General features: G+C 39.1%; 1 protein-coding gene and 1 long non-coding RNA gene across 2 annotated transcripts in view; one reads left to right on the top strand and one right to left on the bottom strand.

The window, feature by feature from the left end:
* LOC149098203 (uncharacterized) overlaps positions 1–17735 on the top strand; it is a 443460-nt gene that overhangs the window by 159011 nt on the left and 266714 nt on the right. The gene's annotated exons all lie outside the window — the stretch shown is intronic.
* On the bottom strand, positions 823–10725 carry LOC110040841 (bifunctional arginine demethylase and lysyl-hydroxylase JMJD6-like). The gene is made up of 10 exons (XM_089278662.1): positions 10508–10725; positions 9338–9546; positions 8571–8723; positions 8048–8148; positions 7410–7653; positions 6511–6656; positions 5805–5847; positions 3569–3795; positions 1497–1586; positions 823–1006 (listed from the first exon to the last, which is right to left on the bottom strand). Exons 1-9 carry the CDS (start codon positions 10560–10562, stop codon positions 1508–1510), a joined length of 1257 nt encoding a protein of 418 aa, XP_089134788.1. The 5' UTR covers positions 10563–10725; the 3' UTR covers positions 823–1006; positions 1497–1507.

Raw genomic sequence — 17735 nt, 5'->3', positions numbered from 1 at the left:
GATCGTTCCACTGTCACGCAACAAAGAAAAAATCGTAAACCATTCAGTGGATAAAGTCAAGAAATGGTGATGTTATAGGAAATAAATAAAGAAGGTACTTCTCCAAGTTTTAGGTCTGTGCGTCTTCCCAAACTTCTAACATCTTGAACAGAACTATATACTGTATAATGTATTTTCTATATACTGTTCTTTGCCTATCTAGGCGACTGACTATCTGTACTGAACAAACAAGCATTTACACAAGCACTTTTCCTAATGCTCTAACTTCCAAAAAGGCTAAAAATCTTGAGATAAGTGCATATTTTTTTTTTTGACAAACGCGACCGGAACTATGAATTCAAAATGCGCTGGTATCCAAATGAAGGACGCTATTGAGCTGCAAAATTGTAAACAGATATAAATTTACCACCTCTTATGCCTGATGAGAATAAAATCTTTGGTGGCTCTTTAGTTTTGGATTTTAGAAAATGATGACGTCAAGTGAAAACGATCTATTACGGATGCGGGGTGGAGAGTCCAGTTTGATCGGCTGTTGCTCCTAAACTGCGCAACAGGCGTTCTAATTTTGGTGACGACATTTGGACCTTCAAATCACAGTGTTGTCAAGGGCAACTTTCGTTTCCAATGGTAACAATACAACAGCAGTGCGTCGCCTACAATATTTCGCGCGCTTTGCTGCTATGACGTCAAAGGCCGACAAGCTGCCACTGGAAACGGAGTCAGCTGCCCGTGACAGCAACACAAGTTGAACGTTAAAACCTGGTCACCAACCTTACTCAACTGATAATTTTAGTCCATCACAAACAAAATAACATCCAACAATTTCAAGCATGTTACAATAATTTTAATCGTACTCAATATCCACGTGTTTTTAACGCATGTGTTTGCTTATGTCACAACATTTCAAACATTTCGAACATTTCGAAATGCATTCAAATTCATTACGCCGGCAAAAATATTTGTTCCTGAAGATCCATGCTTGTTCTTCATTCCAATGAGGATTAACCTAGAGTGAAGACAAAAAAAGCGGGTTAGCAAGATTTATAAAAAAAAAAAAAATACCCCACGCAGCAAGCTACGAAGGTGTGTTCAAGAAAAAGGGGACTTACTAAACACAACATCAGAAGGACGCAGGGGGGGGGGGGGGGGCGGAACCCCCATATGAAAAGGTCGAGGGGATGCTCGTCGTCTCGCTTTAGGGGTGTGAATCAATGATTCTGGTCTCACTTAGGGCGTTCATAGCAAAATGTCACTATTGTTGAATGCGTTTCAGGCGGAGGGGCTCCACTTACAACAATAACACCTTGAAAGATTCTAAGAACACTTTGAATTTTAAGTTCATATCGTTAACGACGCAGTTAAAGAAAACGACGTACAAACTAACGATCTTAAGACAATGAATTCCACATTTCTTATCAGAAATAAGGTATCTTCAAACTTCAAACTTCACACAATGCAAATAAAACTGACAAACTCATTGAAGACTTTTGGCAAACCTTAATCTCTGTCATCTGCCTCGTTTTGGAGAGGGTGGACGCAAACACTGTTCATCTCTGGATGACATTAACGGGGAATTCAGCTTTGGCCTAAAAAAAAAAAAAAGAAAGAAAATTATATAAAGAAAACAAAAACATATTACTGACGCGAACTGCGATCAAACTTAGCACATTCATTTTTTCGGTTCATTTCTTGTTAACACTGTACAGCTAGAGCAGTTTTCAAACGAGTATCGTGAAACCAAATCCAAAGTGATCACTCTGGTTAATCAGAAAGGATATACACAATCCAGTGAACCAGTCAAAACTCGAAGTGAATGCGTGCAGCTGACGCGAAGAGCGGGAAAACGCGCGCGAGAGAGTCATGATTGGTTTGGGTTTTAATCCTGATTGGATGATAAAGTTGCGCGAATGTTTAAGGGTTTTTAAGTAGTGATCCACATAAGAACTGTGGCATTTTCTATTGTTCTGCGACATTGCGCTTTCCCCACATTGAAACTGTTGTGTTTTCATACGGAGAATATATCAACCGATGAAAAGCAGGTTTATGAAATAAAATTTATGTATTTAAACTCTATTTTGAAAGGTAGTTTCGTCTGTGTTAAAACATTCAACCAATCACAACAGTCGTAAACAAAGACAATAAAAGCTTCCAATTTTCCAATGTTCCCCACATAGGATTACTGTGGTATTTAGACTCCGAAGAGGTTTAGTTGAAAGGAAGATAGTTGATCAATTACGCATAAATATATATACAGCTACCTGAAGTTTTGCTAGAGTTTGTTGATTGAGCCAATAAGAAGTATGATACAACAATAACAAAGTTGCACAAAAGTTAGCACCTTTTTGCATTCCTTGCCGCGTGGTACTATCGTTCTTAAATGGATCGTTACTTAAGCGAATTGCTTGGCGTGATACTAGTAATGCAAAAACCACAACAAATACGATTTACCTTGACACTCAAGTGAAAACCGCTCAGATGGAACAGATGTTTTGAGTGTTGAGATTTCGAGATCGAATCTGCTCATGAGCGATGAAAATTCCACAAATTTTAAAAAAAAGTCAACTGGGGAATACTTGACAATTGATTCACGCTTAAGCTTGCATCGTCAAGTTACTATACCCGTGGGAAGTTTGGAGAGCATGAAAGAAGCGTGACGACTGTTTTTCACTAGCGCCTGAACATAAGTATAAAAAACAAACATGGTTCACGTTCTCACACAACGCAGAATTTGGTCATTTCACGTTGTTTGTTTGTTTGTTTGTTTGTTTGTTTTTTTACAGAGAACGGCAAAGAAATGTACCAAGAATTCTAACGCACGTGAATAGCCATTGTACTGCTCATTAAATCGTTTGTTTAGCGACGTTCCCGTTGCCGTTCCGTTAAACACCGTAATTTCTTAACAAAAGGTGCTCCTTGACAGCGCCTTACTGCATCTATGACGGCTAATCTTATTAATTTCTATTTCAAATCTACCGCTGTGTTCAAGATTTAGTTTTGAGATAGTTTTGACAGTTATGAACAAAGTAAATGAATGCGCTAGAGAAGGCCAACCTAAAAAGTTGCTCTCGGCTACGCCTCAAGTCTAGAGCAATTCTATTTTCTTGAGTGCTCTCCAAACTTCTCAAGTGCATCATGAATAAACGATACCTCCTGTTTCCTTTTCAAGATGCATTTTATGACTTTTTTTCCTTTTCACATCTTGAATAAACTTGTATGTATGTATATGATGTATGTATTGTGTTATATCATTGCCAGTGAAAATAATTATTGAATTATGACGCATACGTACACTGAGTTTGACTGCGCGGTTTTGGCAGCTGTATTTTGCTAGCATATGGTTTCCGCATGATCTTGATAGTGATTACTGAGTGGAAACCAGTTTGATATGCATTCTTAGGTGAAGCGCTTGTTATAAGCGGGAACTTAACCATCAGCACTGGCTTCAGAAATACATGTGTACATTTCGTCGGCCCAAAACTTTCACTTTCATTTTTATTATTTTTTTTTGTCAGTAATGCCCCCCTCCCAGCCCCCACACACTGTCCTCTGTTCTTTGAACACGACTCACCGTTTCCTTCTCCGTTTGTCTCCGTGCGAAGGGCTGTGTTTCTCCTTCTCTTTGCACCTGTCACCTTCAGAATCTGATGACTCAGACTCCGAGGATTCACTTGACGATGATGATGATGATGACGATGATGACGAGGACGAGGCTGAGGAGGACGAGTCAGACTGGACACCAGTAGGTTCATCTATGTGCACACTGTCTGCAATCTCTGCTATCTCCGCTCTCTCTTTCTGTTAAAAGAAGTTAAACCACTCACATCAGATGTTCATCAGAGTACATGTTAAAGTCTCCATTAAGCCAAAGTGTCCCACTTATATTGCTGGAGTTTATCCTAATTCGGGTGGTACAGACTAGTATGAAGTGACTTGACGTAATTCTAAACTGACGCGTCTGGAAGGAATGCTATTCCATAACCTGATCAATCGTTCTTTGTTTTCAGGGCTCGACACTAACTTTTCAACTTACTAGCCTAGTGGCTAGTGATAACTTAGATGTTACTGGCCAAAAAAATGTTTTTACTAGCCAAGCGTTGAGGTTGGCTACCTTACTACATGAAATTTTCGCGACATGTTTATTCCATCGTTTGGGGGTGTATATTTTGCGACACTTAAATTCCGCGATTTTGCAAAAATTTTTGTATTTTGAATCACTTTAACTTCTCCTTTTTGAGTAACACAATTTATTTCCTTGGCAATGTTACTTGAACATGTCCTTGAATTTAGTACACCGACTTTATCAAAGGTACAATAACGTCAAAAGTAACAAAAACGCAATGGCGGGACTATATGTCAACAGTAACATAATGTGTTATGTTTTCTACACTAACTCTTCGCGTCACTTCAAATTTGCAATTTTTTTTTAAAACGTGAAATTCGCGAAATTAACTGGCCGCGAAAATTTTATGTAACAAGGTAAGTCCAATAAACAGCAGAATTACTAGCAAGACTTGAGAGCAAAACGCAAGCATTTCTCTTTAATACACAATGTTGGTAATTACATTGAACTTAAACTGGTTCCAATAAAGTTAATTCCAGTTCCTGAAAAGACTTTCAAGACTGTTTTTCTTTGAGACTTCCTTGGACAACTATAGAGACCCTGAGACGTCATTGTAAAAACTATTGAGACTTCTTTACAGACTGACAGGCACCGCAGAAAGCAAAACAACTATTTGAACAATACTGCAAACTATCGCTGGTGAAATTTGACTGCTAAAAACAACTGATTTAAATGTCGAAGGAAATAAATCTTTCTCATCCAATTATCTCTGTAATGGTAAATTTGCAAGTATGCATACGACGACAGATCACCCATGTATCGTTACTATACAAATGAAATGTTATCCCTTTACAGATCCACACAATTTTGCGCATGATTTTATCAGGAAGCTTGTGTCTTGTTCCACTAATTTAAACAAAAAAGAACATTGACGTGTTCTTTCAGAAAATGCTGTCTTGTTTGTCAAATATTTCGTTCAACATAGTAATATGTTCAGTTATCTGTTTACGTACCACACAGCCAAAAGTAAACAAACTTAAATTTGCATACGAGCTGAACAACACGTGCCTTGTCACATGGTACGTGTATGTCCACAATGAAATTCTGATCTTGTTTCCGAGAAAAGGGTTTGTTTTCCTTGACAAAGACAGAAACTAGTTCGGCCAATTTCATTGTTTACAAGCCAAAGTGGCTAGTGGAAATCGAAAACCTACTAGCCAAAACTAAATTTCTACTAGTCTGTGGCTAGTTGGCTACCGTTAGTGTCGAGCCCTGGTTTTCCTTTTTGTTTTGTTCAACGGTTATTTTGTCCTCTGGTTAGCTAGTCCATCGCAAGGTTCCCCCGCAACACTAAATTCGAGGTACCCATTTACACTCCAAATGGTTTGGGGTAATTTGAGAGTAAAGTGTCTTGCCCAAGAACACAATGAAATGACCACACGGAGGGCTGGAATCTGAACCGCACAGTGCAGGGTCCTAAGTCCCGGGGGACTCCCCCAGGGGTCCAGTGGACTAGACATCGAGCTACCTCTCTTCCAGTTGCGTGACCAGTTTGGCCAAGGCAAAATAAATTTGAGAATGGCAGAAAGTACCAGAAATTAAACTTCTAAAGAAATTTAGAAAACTATGTACGACAAGAACCAGAAGTATAGACTGCTTTATCTCTGGCAAATCTAGTTCTATACGTTACACAGTGAAGAAATGTTATCGCAATGATTAAGTTTTAGCAGTGGAAGCAAATTACCTTGAGCCTCTTGTACCACTTTCTGGATAGTTTCGGTCGTCCCCTGAAAAAGTTTGACGTAAGATTTTACAACTTGTCAGATGGAGAAATGCACTTCCTGAGATCACCTCAAGGAATTGAAATTTAATTCAAACTAGAGAGATCATGCTAAGATAAGGCCCTGCTTGGTTTTAGAAATGTTGCTCATACAGTGTCCATTTCACTCATGACCACCAGTTTCTATTTCCATGAGGTGATTTAAGGCGTTCTGTTTTGCAGTTGTGTTTTCTAAGGTTGCACTACACCTCCATATATTGCAAGGCTGTCCTTAATTCCAACCATTTGCCGACACCCAGTCAAATTTGCAGCTACGAAAACAATAGAAGGACTTAGCTAAGCTTCGGCTTGTAAACCTTACATCTAATGAGTCTGATACACCCATCATCTAATCATCAATATTGTGTTTAATAAATAAAGCAGGATTATAAAGACTTAGTATACTCTTGTAGTACTACAATCACCCTTGAAGCCTGTTCCAGGTCCTCAGTTACTGGAGATGATTGAAAAAGTGGGCAATGAACAGGGCCAGGCCTAGGCCCCAATCAATATTTTCCCCCCTGTATGGCTTGGAACTGTATGGCTACCATACTCGGTGAACATTTTTATTGTCCCTTCCAACACAGCTGATCCAAATGACTGTGATCACTAACATTAAAAGACCCTTTACCTGACAGTTTTGTGCCACACAACATTAAAATTGACAGGTGAGCAGAAATTCTGTGTGACAGCAATTGTTGTGTCCAAGTTGATGACCACATGCCACCATCCACCAGGGATAAAAACTGTTTCACCAGGGCAGTGCAGGATCTCAAGCTATAGAAAAAAGCAAATCAATATAATGCTAATAATCACAGTCAAAACAACAAAAAAATTAACCCATTGGGTCTGGGCTTTTTCTTTTCATTCATGAACCTGGAGAAGGAGGGTCTTTGTGTTCAACCCCCTCTTCCCCATATATATTCATATATACCTTATTCAAAGGAGGACTCTCTTTTTCTGAGACAGGGGGTGTAGTGGAGGGCAAGAGAGGCACATACCTCTCTATTTGTTTATTCTCAAATCAACTGTAAAATAATTTATTTAACTTCTTTTGTATAGCTTTTACGTTTTTGTAATATTTTCCACAGGGTCGTTCTGAAAACCACTTTATGTGAGATCGCCCCCTGTGTAAATATTATTATTATAATTATTATTATAATTATTATTATTATTATTATTATTATCATCATCATTATTGTTATTAATTAAACAAATATTACTCTATGACTAGCTCCATGAGTGGCCAAGATGATCCAAATTCCGCACTATGATTGACTCCCTGAGTGAGCAAGATGGCACCATCTTGCACAGGCAGGTTTATGCACTGTCTCACAAGAAAAATTTTACTGGAAAAAAAAATCCTCATCCTATAAATTCAGTCAGGATGGCTGAAAATTGGCCTCATTCTTCTTCTTTTGCACAATATTTATGGACCTTGACTCTGGCAGAAAAAAAAAAAAATTGGCAAATATCCAGCCATCTTGGCCTCACGCTCTGTCAATAACCCTTATAATTTCTATCACTTACTGGTTTATATTCTTGAGGCCAGGAAGGTAACTGTGTCTTGGGAAATATTTTGGTAAACCAGGTGATGGCTTCATCTCGTTGATCACCCCCTTCTGCACTGGTGACCTTTAGAAGATCCTTGGGAACGTTTGTAGGGAACAATGCCCAGCGTTTATGTCCTGATACAAGACTGTTCCAGGCACTAGTTCCCAGGGGGTCAATGTGAATTCCTGTGCCTGAACGAGCAGGTCCCATAACAAACCACCTGAAAAAGAGACATAACTTAATAACAAGTTTTGATATTTAACAAGAAGGGAATAGTGGTGGACATTTACGAGAGACTCACTCACATTAAGGTCACATTTACGACTACGACTTTTAGAACTGCTCGGTGATTGTAGAGTCCTAATTTCGCCTGGTAGTTTATTCCACAACTTTGGTCCCAGGTAGGTGAGCTAATAACCTTTTTTAGTAGATCAATACCACACAAATTGCAAGGGCACAAGCTGAATAACTAGGGAACCAAAATATTTACTCTTTGGTTGCCAAAGTGAAACAGGAGGCTGTTTTGTTTCCCCACAACTGCTTGGAAGTAAATAGTACTAATTGCTAATCATCTCCAAGTTTATAATAATCAGAATGCAAGATGTATTTTGTACCTATAAGGCGGCCTTCTCTTCTCTCCAGCAAATCTAAAGAGGTCATCAGCAAAGAACCGTGGAACTTCATAATCATTCAACAACCTCTTCTTCTCTGCATGCTGTAAAATCAATAAAAAACAATCTTTGCTAGCTATTTGATCATTAAGTAAACATATGGAGCACTTTAATCTGTCCTGGATTTTACTGTCTTCTACATTGTATTAAGTAACACAAACCTTTGACTGTATGTTGTACATAGAGCAGGCGACACTGACCTCAAAGGAAGTTTTCATGGGCCTCTTGTATTCCTCTGATTGTTAAAGTTAGCCCTCTACCTCATATCTTATTGAAAGCTTAGAAGAAGTAGAGTAAAGTTAAAGTACCACTCAAGAGTAAGTTACCACCTTCTCAAGAGACGAGAGTCTCGTCTCGCGAGAAATGAGATGAGAGGTGGCATCTTACTTTTGAGTGGAGCGGTACTGTATGGTGCTTTATTGTTCCATGAAATAAGCCTACATGTGTGTGCTGTAAATGAGCTTACTTCGCCAAATGAACTGTCAAATATGTACAGTGGGCTGTCGTCCCTTTGATGTGTAATGTACTCGCTGTAATATTTCATTTTCATTTTCACTGCATAGCCATCGTCATCTTCGCCAACTTTAAATTTCTGGTGTCTGTACTTCTTTGCCAGTCTCTATAACACAAGGATTCATAAGAATATATAAACAGTAGCTTCCACTTGGTGCAAAAATATGCTAGGATATATGTCCACAGATATTATCTGTTTCAAGAAAGGGTACAGCTCAAGGAAAACTGTGAGTTTTGAGTGTATTTAATACTAATATTTAATATCTGAACATACTTTCATGCCAAATGGAGGTGTGTTTACCATCTTTCAAATATTTTTCACAGCACGCACAGTTTTGAAAAATTTAGGAAAATTACTTGACAAATATTCCCCAGTTTTAGCTCCACGGGCATATTCAGTCGCGTGACCAATTCACACACTGAATTGTGTATGAGATTTATCATGTCAGATCTTTCAAAAGCAAAGAACAAGAAGAGCCTGTTATATTAGTTTCTGTTTCTCCTGCTATAGCTACACAAATGAGGCATATTGTTGACAAGAAAAGAATATAAAATAAAATATCTTGGAATTATACATTTATGTAGAAGTCGAGTTAGATTAATATACCAGTACATCTACATTACAGATTCTCTGTTTGAATTTTCATTTACATGTACAATCATGACCCCAAATTTTCACGTACTAGTAACTACATGCACATGTGTATCTTTTCCACATACCTCAACAGTCCACTTTCTCATTGATTTCCAGTGATCCATGGTATGTGTCAATACAACAGGAATTCTTGGTTTTTCATATCTTTCAACAAACTCTGATTTAGAAATCTTATTGCAGTCCTGTCGTGGAACATTGTCTCTAACAGTTCCAAGACTAGTATCAAAATTTTCAGCATGATTCAACTTGGTCCACTCATCTTCTCCTTTTAGTTCTAAAAGAACATTAATATGATAATAAGTGGTTTGCAAACAGTCACAAACAGTTTAAAGATTCCCTTTTCCTGGAAAATATTTTGTACAGTTCAAGTTTTAAAAATACTTTATTAAAAACACTTTTATGGGGCTCTGCTGTGGACCATAATTTATCCATCCATAGTTTAACTTCATGGGCAGATCGTTATCTGTCCAATGTCATCAAAAATGAGCAAACATACAAAGTCCACAAATGCAGCTTTGAGCCTCTCCCTTTAAACAAACAGCTTTCACAGAAAATACCCTATACAGTATAGTGAACGCACTGCTCTAATCTTAAATTACTACTAGCACCCCCCAAAAAACAGGTCTCATATTGCACCCCCACCTCCCCTTGAGTCGGCCGCCCCTCTTCAACGGCAACTTTCCTCTGTCCCTGAGGTGGCTGCTGTGCAGAGGTTCGACTGTAATTCTTGACTTTATACATTACATAACCTTTTTTTTTTCCTAACTACTAAGTAGCCCGTGTAACTGATTTTAAAATATCTTTTAGACATTCCTATCCTTCCTTGCTTAACATTTAATGACAATCAGTACTAGTAAAAGGTTCTCTGATACTTGAACCAACCATAGACATTTCACCCAGCATCACTACAAACTTAAGCCTCAAATTTTAAAGATGTAGTAGTAAGCTTAAGCTTACATCAAAGCAATAGAGCTTGATCTTAAAAACTACACTAAAATAAAGCTTACAGTTATGAAGAAAATTAGGACGAAATGAAATAATTTACCAAAATAATGATTTATCGATCAAAACCGAAAAAAGCTACTTAGTGGAGAAAATAAAAACTAAAAAAATAATAGTAATTTACTCCCCAAAATGCCAAATCCAAATTGAGATAAACAATAACAAAACCACACTCACATAAAAAAAAACATACAATAGAAGGTAAACGACAAACGTATTTTCATAACTCTCACCTGCTCTAGCTTTACGCTTAGCAACCTCGATTCTCTTTTGCGCTTTGCTATCCATTGCGTAATGTTAATAAAAAATTAAGCCTCGCATGCTCTTCTTTCTGTCTATATGCGATGTTTTGGCTAAATGGTGTTATCACGAACAACCAAGACACAAAGTGGCCGAAAGTGGCCACAAATTTTGTCTGCCTTTCTTGGAAGTTGCGCATGCAATGCTTCGGGTCAGCGGATACTCACTCCTCCCAGTACTTCACCGATGGCATTGTCAAAGTAGCTGTGGATTGTCCTATGATCCACTTTGACAATGTTATGACGAAATTCACTGTTAATAACAGGACAGACGCATGACAGACTGACTTCAATTTGTTTTTTACATTAACAAATCGTCAAATTGTCCGCTCTTGCTCGTTGACGCATCGCATAAATTATAAATGGATGTGTCTGTCCGCTTATTGACAGTGAAAATTGGCCAATGAGCGTGCGAGAATTTCTTCAGTTATCGTAAAACATGTATTTTCTTACAGAAAAAAATAGTAAGCAATAGAGCACTTTTTCAGCATATGAACACGAGGAGGTTTGGGAGAATTCGAGACAGTTATGCAAACTGCAAGACGTAGTCAAGGGTTTGCATAACTTTCGAGAATTCTCCCAGCCCCTCCAGTGTTTAGATGAGGCTATGTGAACACGGAAAAAATGCTCTATTGCTTTTATAAAATGATTCTCAAAAATACGCGCGAATCTTAAACGTCACAACCGTGTTTACATACTCTCATCTAAACACACCTATTGACCAATGAGAGCGCGCGTAGTAGCTCAGTTCTTTTAGAACAGAACAACGCTAGCTGCTGTTTTTGAGAATAGGTCGCGTTGTCTGAGCGGATGATATAGCTTATCAATTTTCTTTAGTTAGTTTATTTGTTGCCTTTGTTCAAGAACCAATTCAAGGTTTTATTAATTATTTTAGCGTTTTACTTGTCTATGTTTTACGCAGTTTGACAAAACTAACCCTAAAAATTTAAACTGAAGGACTAAACTGATAGACAGAAAACCCAAAATTAAGTTGCCTTTGAACCCCTCCACATAGTTTTTGCAAACTTTGAAAAAACGTGTATATATCCAGCGGCAACATACTGATCACAATCTGGTAATAAAAGAATGGGGTCCGGTTTATGAATTATAAGCAATTGAAGTTTGTGTTATGTAAAAAAACTCTCGATGATCACAACTTGTTCACCAATGAATGAGCATATTTCATTAGACACAATTATATCGTACCATCACCAGATACTGGAGTGGGATTATTGATTCATCAAAGTATAAGTGCTGGAAAGAAAAGGAAACTGTTCCTAGTTATCTAACATCGAAAACTTTTCCCTCTTTCTGAATAAAGCTGGTACAGAGGTAGTTTAAAAAAGTAATCGACATGCAAAAATCACAAACATTTTAATAACCTCAGATTCCTGAGGCTGGGGAGGAGGCACTTGAGGTTAAAGGAGAAGGTCACTCCAAAAAGCTTGCTTTTTTCCCTTCGCCTATAGCAAGTAAACATTCAGTTTTTCCACTCGCTGACGTTTCAGCCTCTGAAGCTTAAGTTTCCGATATCCTGAAGAAATTCGTCTCGAAAGAAGCGACTTCGGAGGCCGCCATTTCGAAACTGTCTTGGCAGCGAGGCCGTGTTTATGTGACGTCATTCCGTCCGACTCGAAATTGACGGGAAGGAGAAAAATCCGCAACTCACTTGGCACCCTTCACAAGGTCAGCAAAATTTATTTCGTTTTCAAAGCGATTATCCACTTCACTATCTTGAATGCTATCATTTCGGAGTTTGGAGCATGTTTTGCGCAAAATAATATGGTTCAAGAGCAGCCATAACCCAGAATAGTTGTTAAAAGGCTCCTCGGAAGCTACTTGGACAAAATCTCTGGGACGGAATGACGTCACGGCTACTGAGTACTGTTCAAAATGGCAGCAACGATGACGGCAACGATGTTCGAATTTTGGGCTTTTTTGGAGACGAATTTCATAAGGAAAACCTGCACTTTAGAGGCTGAAACTTCGGTGAGTGGCTAAACTTAATGCAAGATTTTTATTAGCGTTGATAAAAACTATACGTTTTTTGGAGTGACCTTCCCCTTAAATATTGTGGCACGATCTTGGTTCCTGCAGGGAGCTCCAGGGGGCTGGAGGAAGAGAGACCCTGGGAACGATGCTGGTTGTGGGGTAAGAGTGCTTGGAAACCTGACGTTTCTCAAGTTGGATTTAAATAAAAGGGCAAGGTTTTCACGAACTAATCATTATAGCAAACAAAAGAGAAACTGCCATTTAATCAGCACGAGGTATTTAAGAGCCTTTGAAAAATGTTTTGAGCAGACACACCTAACGGGTGAGTCACTAAGGGTTTTAAATGGGCTACGGCCGTTATAGAAAGGGTAGACAGTTTGCTTTCTATAGGTAACTGAAAGGGGTGCCATTTTCTGTCAAAAGGTAAGATTTGAGAGCCTCCCCGGACGAGCACAGGTTTGTTAGAGAAGCCCTACAGAGTACTGACGAAAAGACTATGCACGCCTATTTGACTCGAAACGAACGTGTACGGAAACATAAAAAATATAACAATGAAGCAAGGCTGATTACTACATAAGACGCTTACCGGACAACGACATGATAGAATCCAAACTGCAATTCTTGGCTTTCAGTTTGGACTCTATCATGTCGTTGTCCCGTTAAGCTTCCTACGCAGTAATTAACCTTGCTTCATTGTTATGTTTCTGTTTTTGGCTGATCACATCTTTTACAGATCCTACGTATACCAGCAGCATTTTCGTATGCGGTCCCTTGCAACATTTGTATTGAAAAAAAAAAAAATGTACAGGTACCAAGTGAGACTGGCAAGAGTTCTCGATCTCTACCGCGATATATATGCCAAAAGAGAGGTAGGCTCTCTCAATTAAAAGTGAAATTTGAAAATAGGAAATTAGCCCTCCAACCAAAACAAAAAGAAAACAAACGAATCTTGCCTTTTGTCACAACATATCAACCATCAGTGCCAAACCTAAAACAAATTCTCATGAAATGGCATTTAATAGAACAACAACAACCATTAGTGAGCGAAAGCTTCAGAGATCCGCCCCTTATTTCATACAAAAGAGGGCGTTCGCTCAAAGATATACTCGTGAGATCCAAACTATGAAAAAGGCTAAAACACGCGCTTGGGAATCGTGCAGGCCTGTCAAGCCCATTTTGCACTCGAATCCGGTCTACATTCCTACCCGGAAAGTAATCCGGGGGAGGAGCGGGGGCCTCCTTTCTCCATCAGCGGGTGGTGACATTCCTCCTATAGCCTGCGTTGCAGACGGAAATTTAACCCTGTAATATACCTGTTGTATACCGGTGGTATGTAGCGTCTGCGACACAAGCTATCCCCCTACTGATGTCGTTCAACAACAGTATTCCTGCTTAAGTTGCAATGTGTTTATCAAACGGCTTCATGCGCGGCAAGCATGCCTTAGACATTCAGGCCCAAAGGTGTTTATGAAGAAACATAAAAATGAATGCCTTTTGAAGGAAAAATCGATTGGAAAAATACAGATTAGATCATGCCTTTTTCAGCTCAATATAGCCAGGACAATTTTTGTCATGTTTTACTACAGATAAAGCACACGGGGCACATCACCCTTGGAGATTTCCGGCTTCTTCTGTATTCAATAAAAAAATATCAATTTCACGACGTCATATCTTTTGAGACATGCCACTAAATGATGAAATTCCGCTGTACTCTGCCTTGTTTTAATAAAATAATTGGATTAAGCTGATAAAAATAATCTTTTGGAGAGCCTTCGCACCGGGAATTCCGCTCGCTGAAAGTAATCGATGTATCCAAATTGGATCGGAAGTTTTAGTTTAACAGGTCATCATTTACGGCGCGTCAGGCTGGCGGTTTTTCCGGCGCTGCTACTTGACGGCCAGTTGCTCACCGTTTCTTCGAAACCCTGCGTTGTGATGACGATTGGAAACCTTTAACACTTTTCTTTATCATTTAAACAATATTTTTAACTCTTTTGCTCTAAAGGCACAAACTGCTCATCGAGGGAGCTTATGGCGTTTACTGATTCTTACTTTTTTTTTTCTTGGCAGGGTGAATTATCAGTATAAAAGTGCAATGTAACGGGTGTTCATATATTACGCCTGTAAATCGCTTAGTGATAACAACTGGTAAATTTCCTCCTAGTTTTTGGCAGCTAGTAATTTTAAGCATGAGAAATCGATTCTATCGATCATTAGGGCCACTCTAAACTTGACTGAAGCCAAAGTTCAATTCCAAGACATCCAGCCCCTTGACAGTTTCGGTTGGGCTTTGGAATAAAAAGAGTTTCAAATCGTACGAGGGTCACTTGAAATCTTAAAAAGCAATCCTGAAAACTTCACCACAGCAGCTTTTTTGTGTGGGCCTCAATTTAGACGGGCGGTCCGATCTTCTGTGAAAAGGGCAAAAATTACATGTTTGCAGTTAATATGAGTCTAACTGAATTGGAGCCCGGATGAATTGAGAATTTTATAGTGCATCGATTAATGGGAAGATGAACGTTTGTGTGTGTCTCTCCGCGACGATATAGAGCACGATTCATGGTCCCGTTTTACAGCTCGATATCATATCGGAATGGCAAGAGTATAAACAGTGACTAAAATTAAAAGCAGATAACTGGTATCATTTTAGCTGACAGGAAGAGTTTGCATTTCTTGGAAAGTCTCAGCGAGCTCGGCATTGCCACAGCTTAACTGTCTCAACTGGCCGTGGGTATCTGAAAATCAGACTTGTTTCTTCCCAAATCAATGTCCCAAAGGGGCCCAGTACCGCAGGGTTAAATTGTAGAGTATTGCCTCAGAATTCCAAAGAAAAGAAACGAAGTTTTATGATTTGTCGTGCCGAAAAAGAAAAGTCTTTGAATTGGGTTCCTTCTTCCAAGCAAAACGCGTCAGTGGGTCGACAAGGCCGCTTTTTACCAATGCACTTTCCCCAGACCCTGCCCTTAGTATTACGTCATAATTCTATTTCTGGACTGGAGACGGGTTGGGAAAGAGAGGAATGAAAAACGCTTATTCCAAATCACATACAATGATTCATCGATGAATGAGTCAGTCGGCTCCACGATTCACTGATTATACATTTTGACTAAACAATGCCTCATCTAGCGCGGTGCAGAGTTTTAAAACCTGATGGACAGTTAACTTCTCCCAACAAATCGATCAGCTCATTGTCAATCACCCAGACACTAATACTGACCGTATGTTCCATGCAGCGACACATATGGCGACAAAGATCGACAAAGCAATGAATCGGCCGGCTCCGGCTACCCGGTGAAAAAATTCCTCTTTTATTGATACCTGAATCGTAAGAATTGCTCTCTTGACATCTCCGAGATCGCAAATGTTAGATGTTTCCTAAAGATGAAAGATTTAATGTCCTCTTCGACGCAAATCCGTTGGAGACATATTCAGCAGTCGGCTGTGTTAAGTTGATCAATCTCAGAATTCTTGGGAAACGCAAATGCAAACTGACTAGTGCCAGTGCTAGCCGAGTCTTTCTAATTCAAGACTTATTTTTGAAAGCGATTTCTCCCAGAAGTTTAAAACGCAAGTGACAGCTAGCACTCCTAAGTATCCAGCGGTCCAACAGCCTTGATAGCTTGTATTCGAATGGTCACACCCTATTCAAAAAGTCGACCTTTAACGTTCAGACAGCAATCACATAAGAAAATAATATTGGAAATCGGACTTTTAAAACGTCTACCCATTGATTTACTTAAAGTTTGATCCAGTGGCCGAAGGTTTAGAAAATAAATATTACAATTGTCACGCGTTCGACATTCTTCTTGCACTCAGTGAAGGAATCTGGCGAATTCACATCGATTTGTTGTCAGATCGGCTTCAAGGTTTCAAGATAGAAAATGTCGGTTTTATTTACACCAAAACCCGGGAGTGATAGAGACTGAAAGAACAGTACGAGCAGATAAATGACAAGAAGTAGAGAGAAGTCACTGTTTTAATTTGCAACTACTTCACCGGGTCAGTGCGGTATGACTGAGCTGTCATCGGCGGGTAACTCATGTTATAAGTTTTACAGTGTCAAACCCTTAAGTACAATTATTAGCAGCAAATTTTAGCATTTTACCCCCTGCTTGAGAGTTAATCACACCAACGGGGACCAAAGTCCTCAACAGAACAGCGGAAATTTCGAAAGTTAACCTCAGAGATCTGAAGCTCTTATCGTACGATAACCGGATATCTCTTTTAAGTGCTTTTAATTAAATGCTTCCGCGAGCTTTTAGACGCCTCTAGATTGAGCTTAATATAGAGCCTTTTGTCAGCTGGGTGCAATTATGTTATCGCTTCGTTGTTTTCTCAATTGACCTTGTGCAAACTGCGAAGCCAGCTCAAATATTTGGAGTTGTTTTTCAGATCATGCGGATGATGCACAGCGCACGTCACATAGGAAATTGCGCTGCGGTTTTGCTTCCCGCCAAGCCATAAGAAACTGTACATAACTTATCGGACAAAACCGATTAGATTTAGCCCACTTGTTTTGTTTTGGCTTTAATGCGCTTTTAATACGCAATTCGTAGGAAACTGAATACGCTATTTAACAAAATACTGAGCTGTTTACGACTGCAATGCTTTCTTTAAATACCGGATTAGAATGTTTGGAATTTTGATCTTTGAAGATAGTTACAACAGTTGATGTGTCTCTCGGAGAAAAGTTCATGAGAAACAGCGATAAAAGATTTTTAATTAGATGAATTTACCATCTGGCTTGCTAAAAACGCTATTGATTCTTTCAAACATCTGAAGCATTTTACCTGGAAAAAACCATGAGAGGGAAAAAGGCAAAAAAGACGGTCGTGAGTCGCTCCATTGTGTAGTGTTTTTAATCTGTTTGTTTTTCCGGTCTCAGAGTTATTTAGTACTGCTTTTTTTCAACAAATCAAGTGTGTTTTTGGCGAAGACAAAAGCTTTCTTTAAGAACATTTCAATCCCTATCACATAACACGGCAGCTTTAAGACAAGGGGAATGTTTTTTATCAAAACAGTGCAATCTTATCTTGGTGGAAATGTCTGCGGATTTTGGGTTTCGATCACTGATCCACGCTGATAAGACGAACACAGAAAGATACATTTGTGTCCCTGGACCTCGCGTGTCATGCTTGTGTTCCCTTGCATTCCGTTTAGCGAGCCACAT

Source organism: Orbicella faveolata, unplaced genomic scaffold (genome assembly GCF_042242905.1).
Source record: "Orbicella faveolata isolate gen_17 unplaced genomic scaffold, um_ofav_v1 contig_46, whole genome shotgun sequence".
Taxonomy (NCBI): Eukaryota; Metazoa; Cnidaria; class Anthozoa; order Scleractinia; family Merulinidae; genus Orbicella; species Orbicella faveolata.
This window is presented reverse-complemented; position numbering and strand designations above follow the sequence as displayed.

Bases quoted from the DNA above. Each gene is read 5' to 3' on its own strand.
- LOC110040841 (XM_089278662.1), bottom strand. From the start codon at position 10,562: ATGGATAGCAAAGCGCAAAAGAGAATCGAGGTTGCTAAGCGTAAAGCT. The intron at 7,654-8,047 runs GTACAAAATACA...TCTCTTTTTCAG, and splicing joins AAGAGAAGGCCGCCTTATAG to GTGGTTTGTTATGGGACCTG. The intron at 5,848-6,510 runs GTAAAGGGTCTT...AAACTTTTTCAG, and splicing joins GTGTGGCACAAAACTGTCAG to GGGACGACCGAAACTATCCA.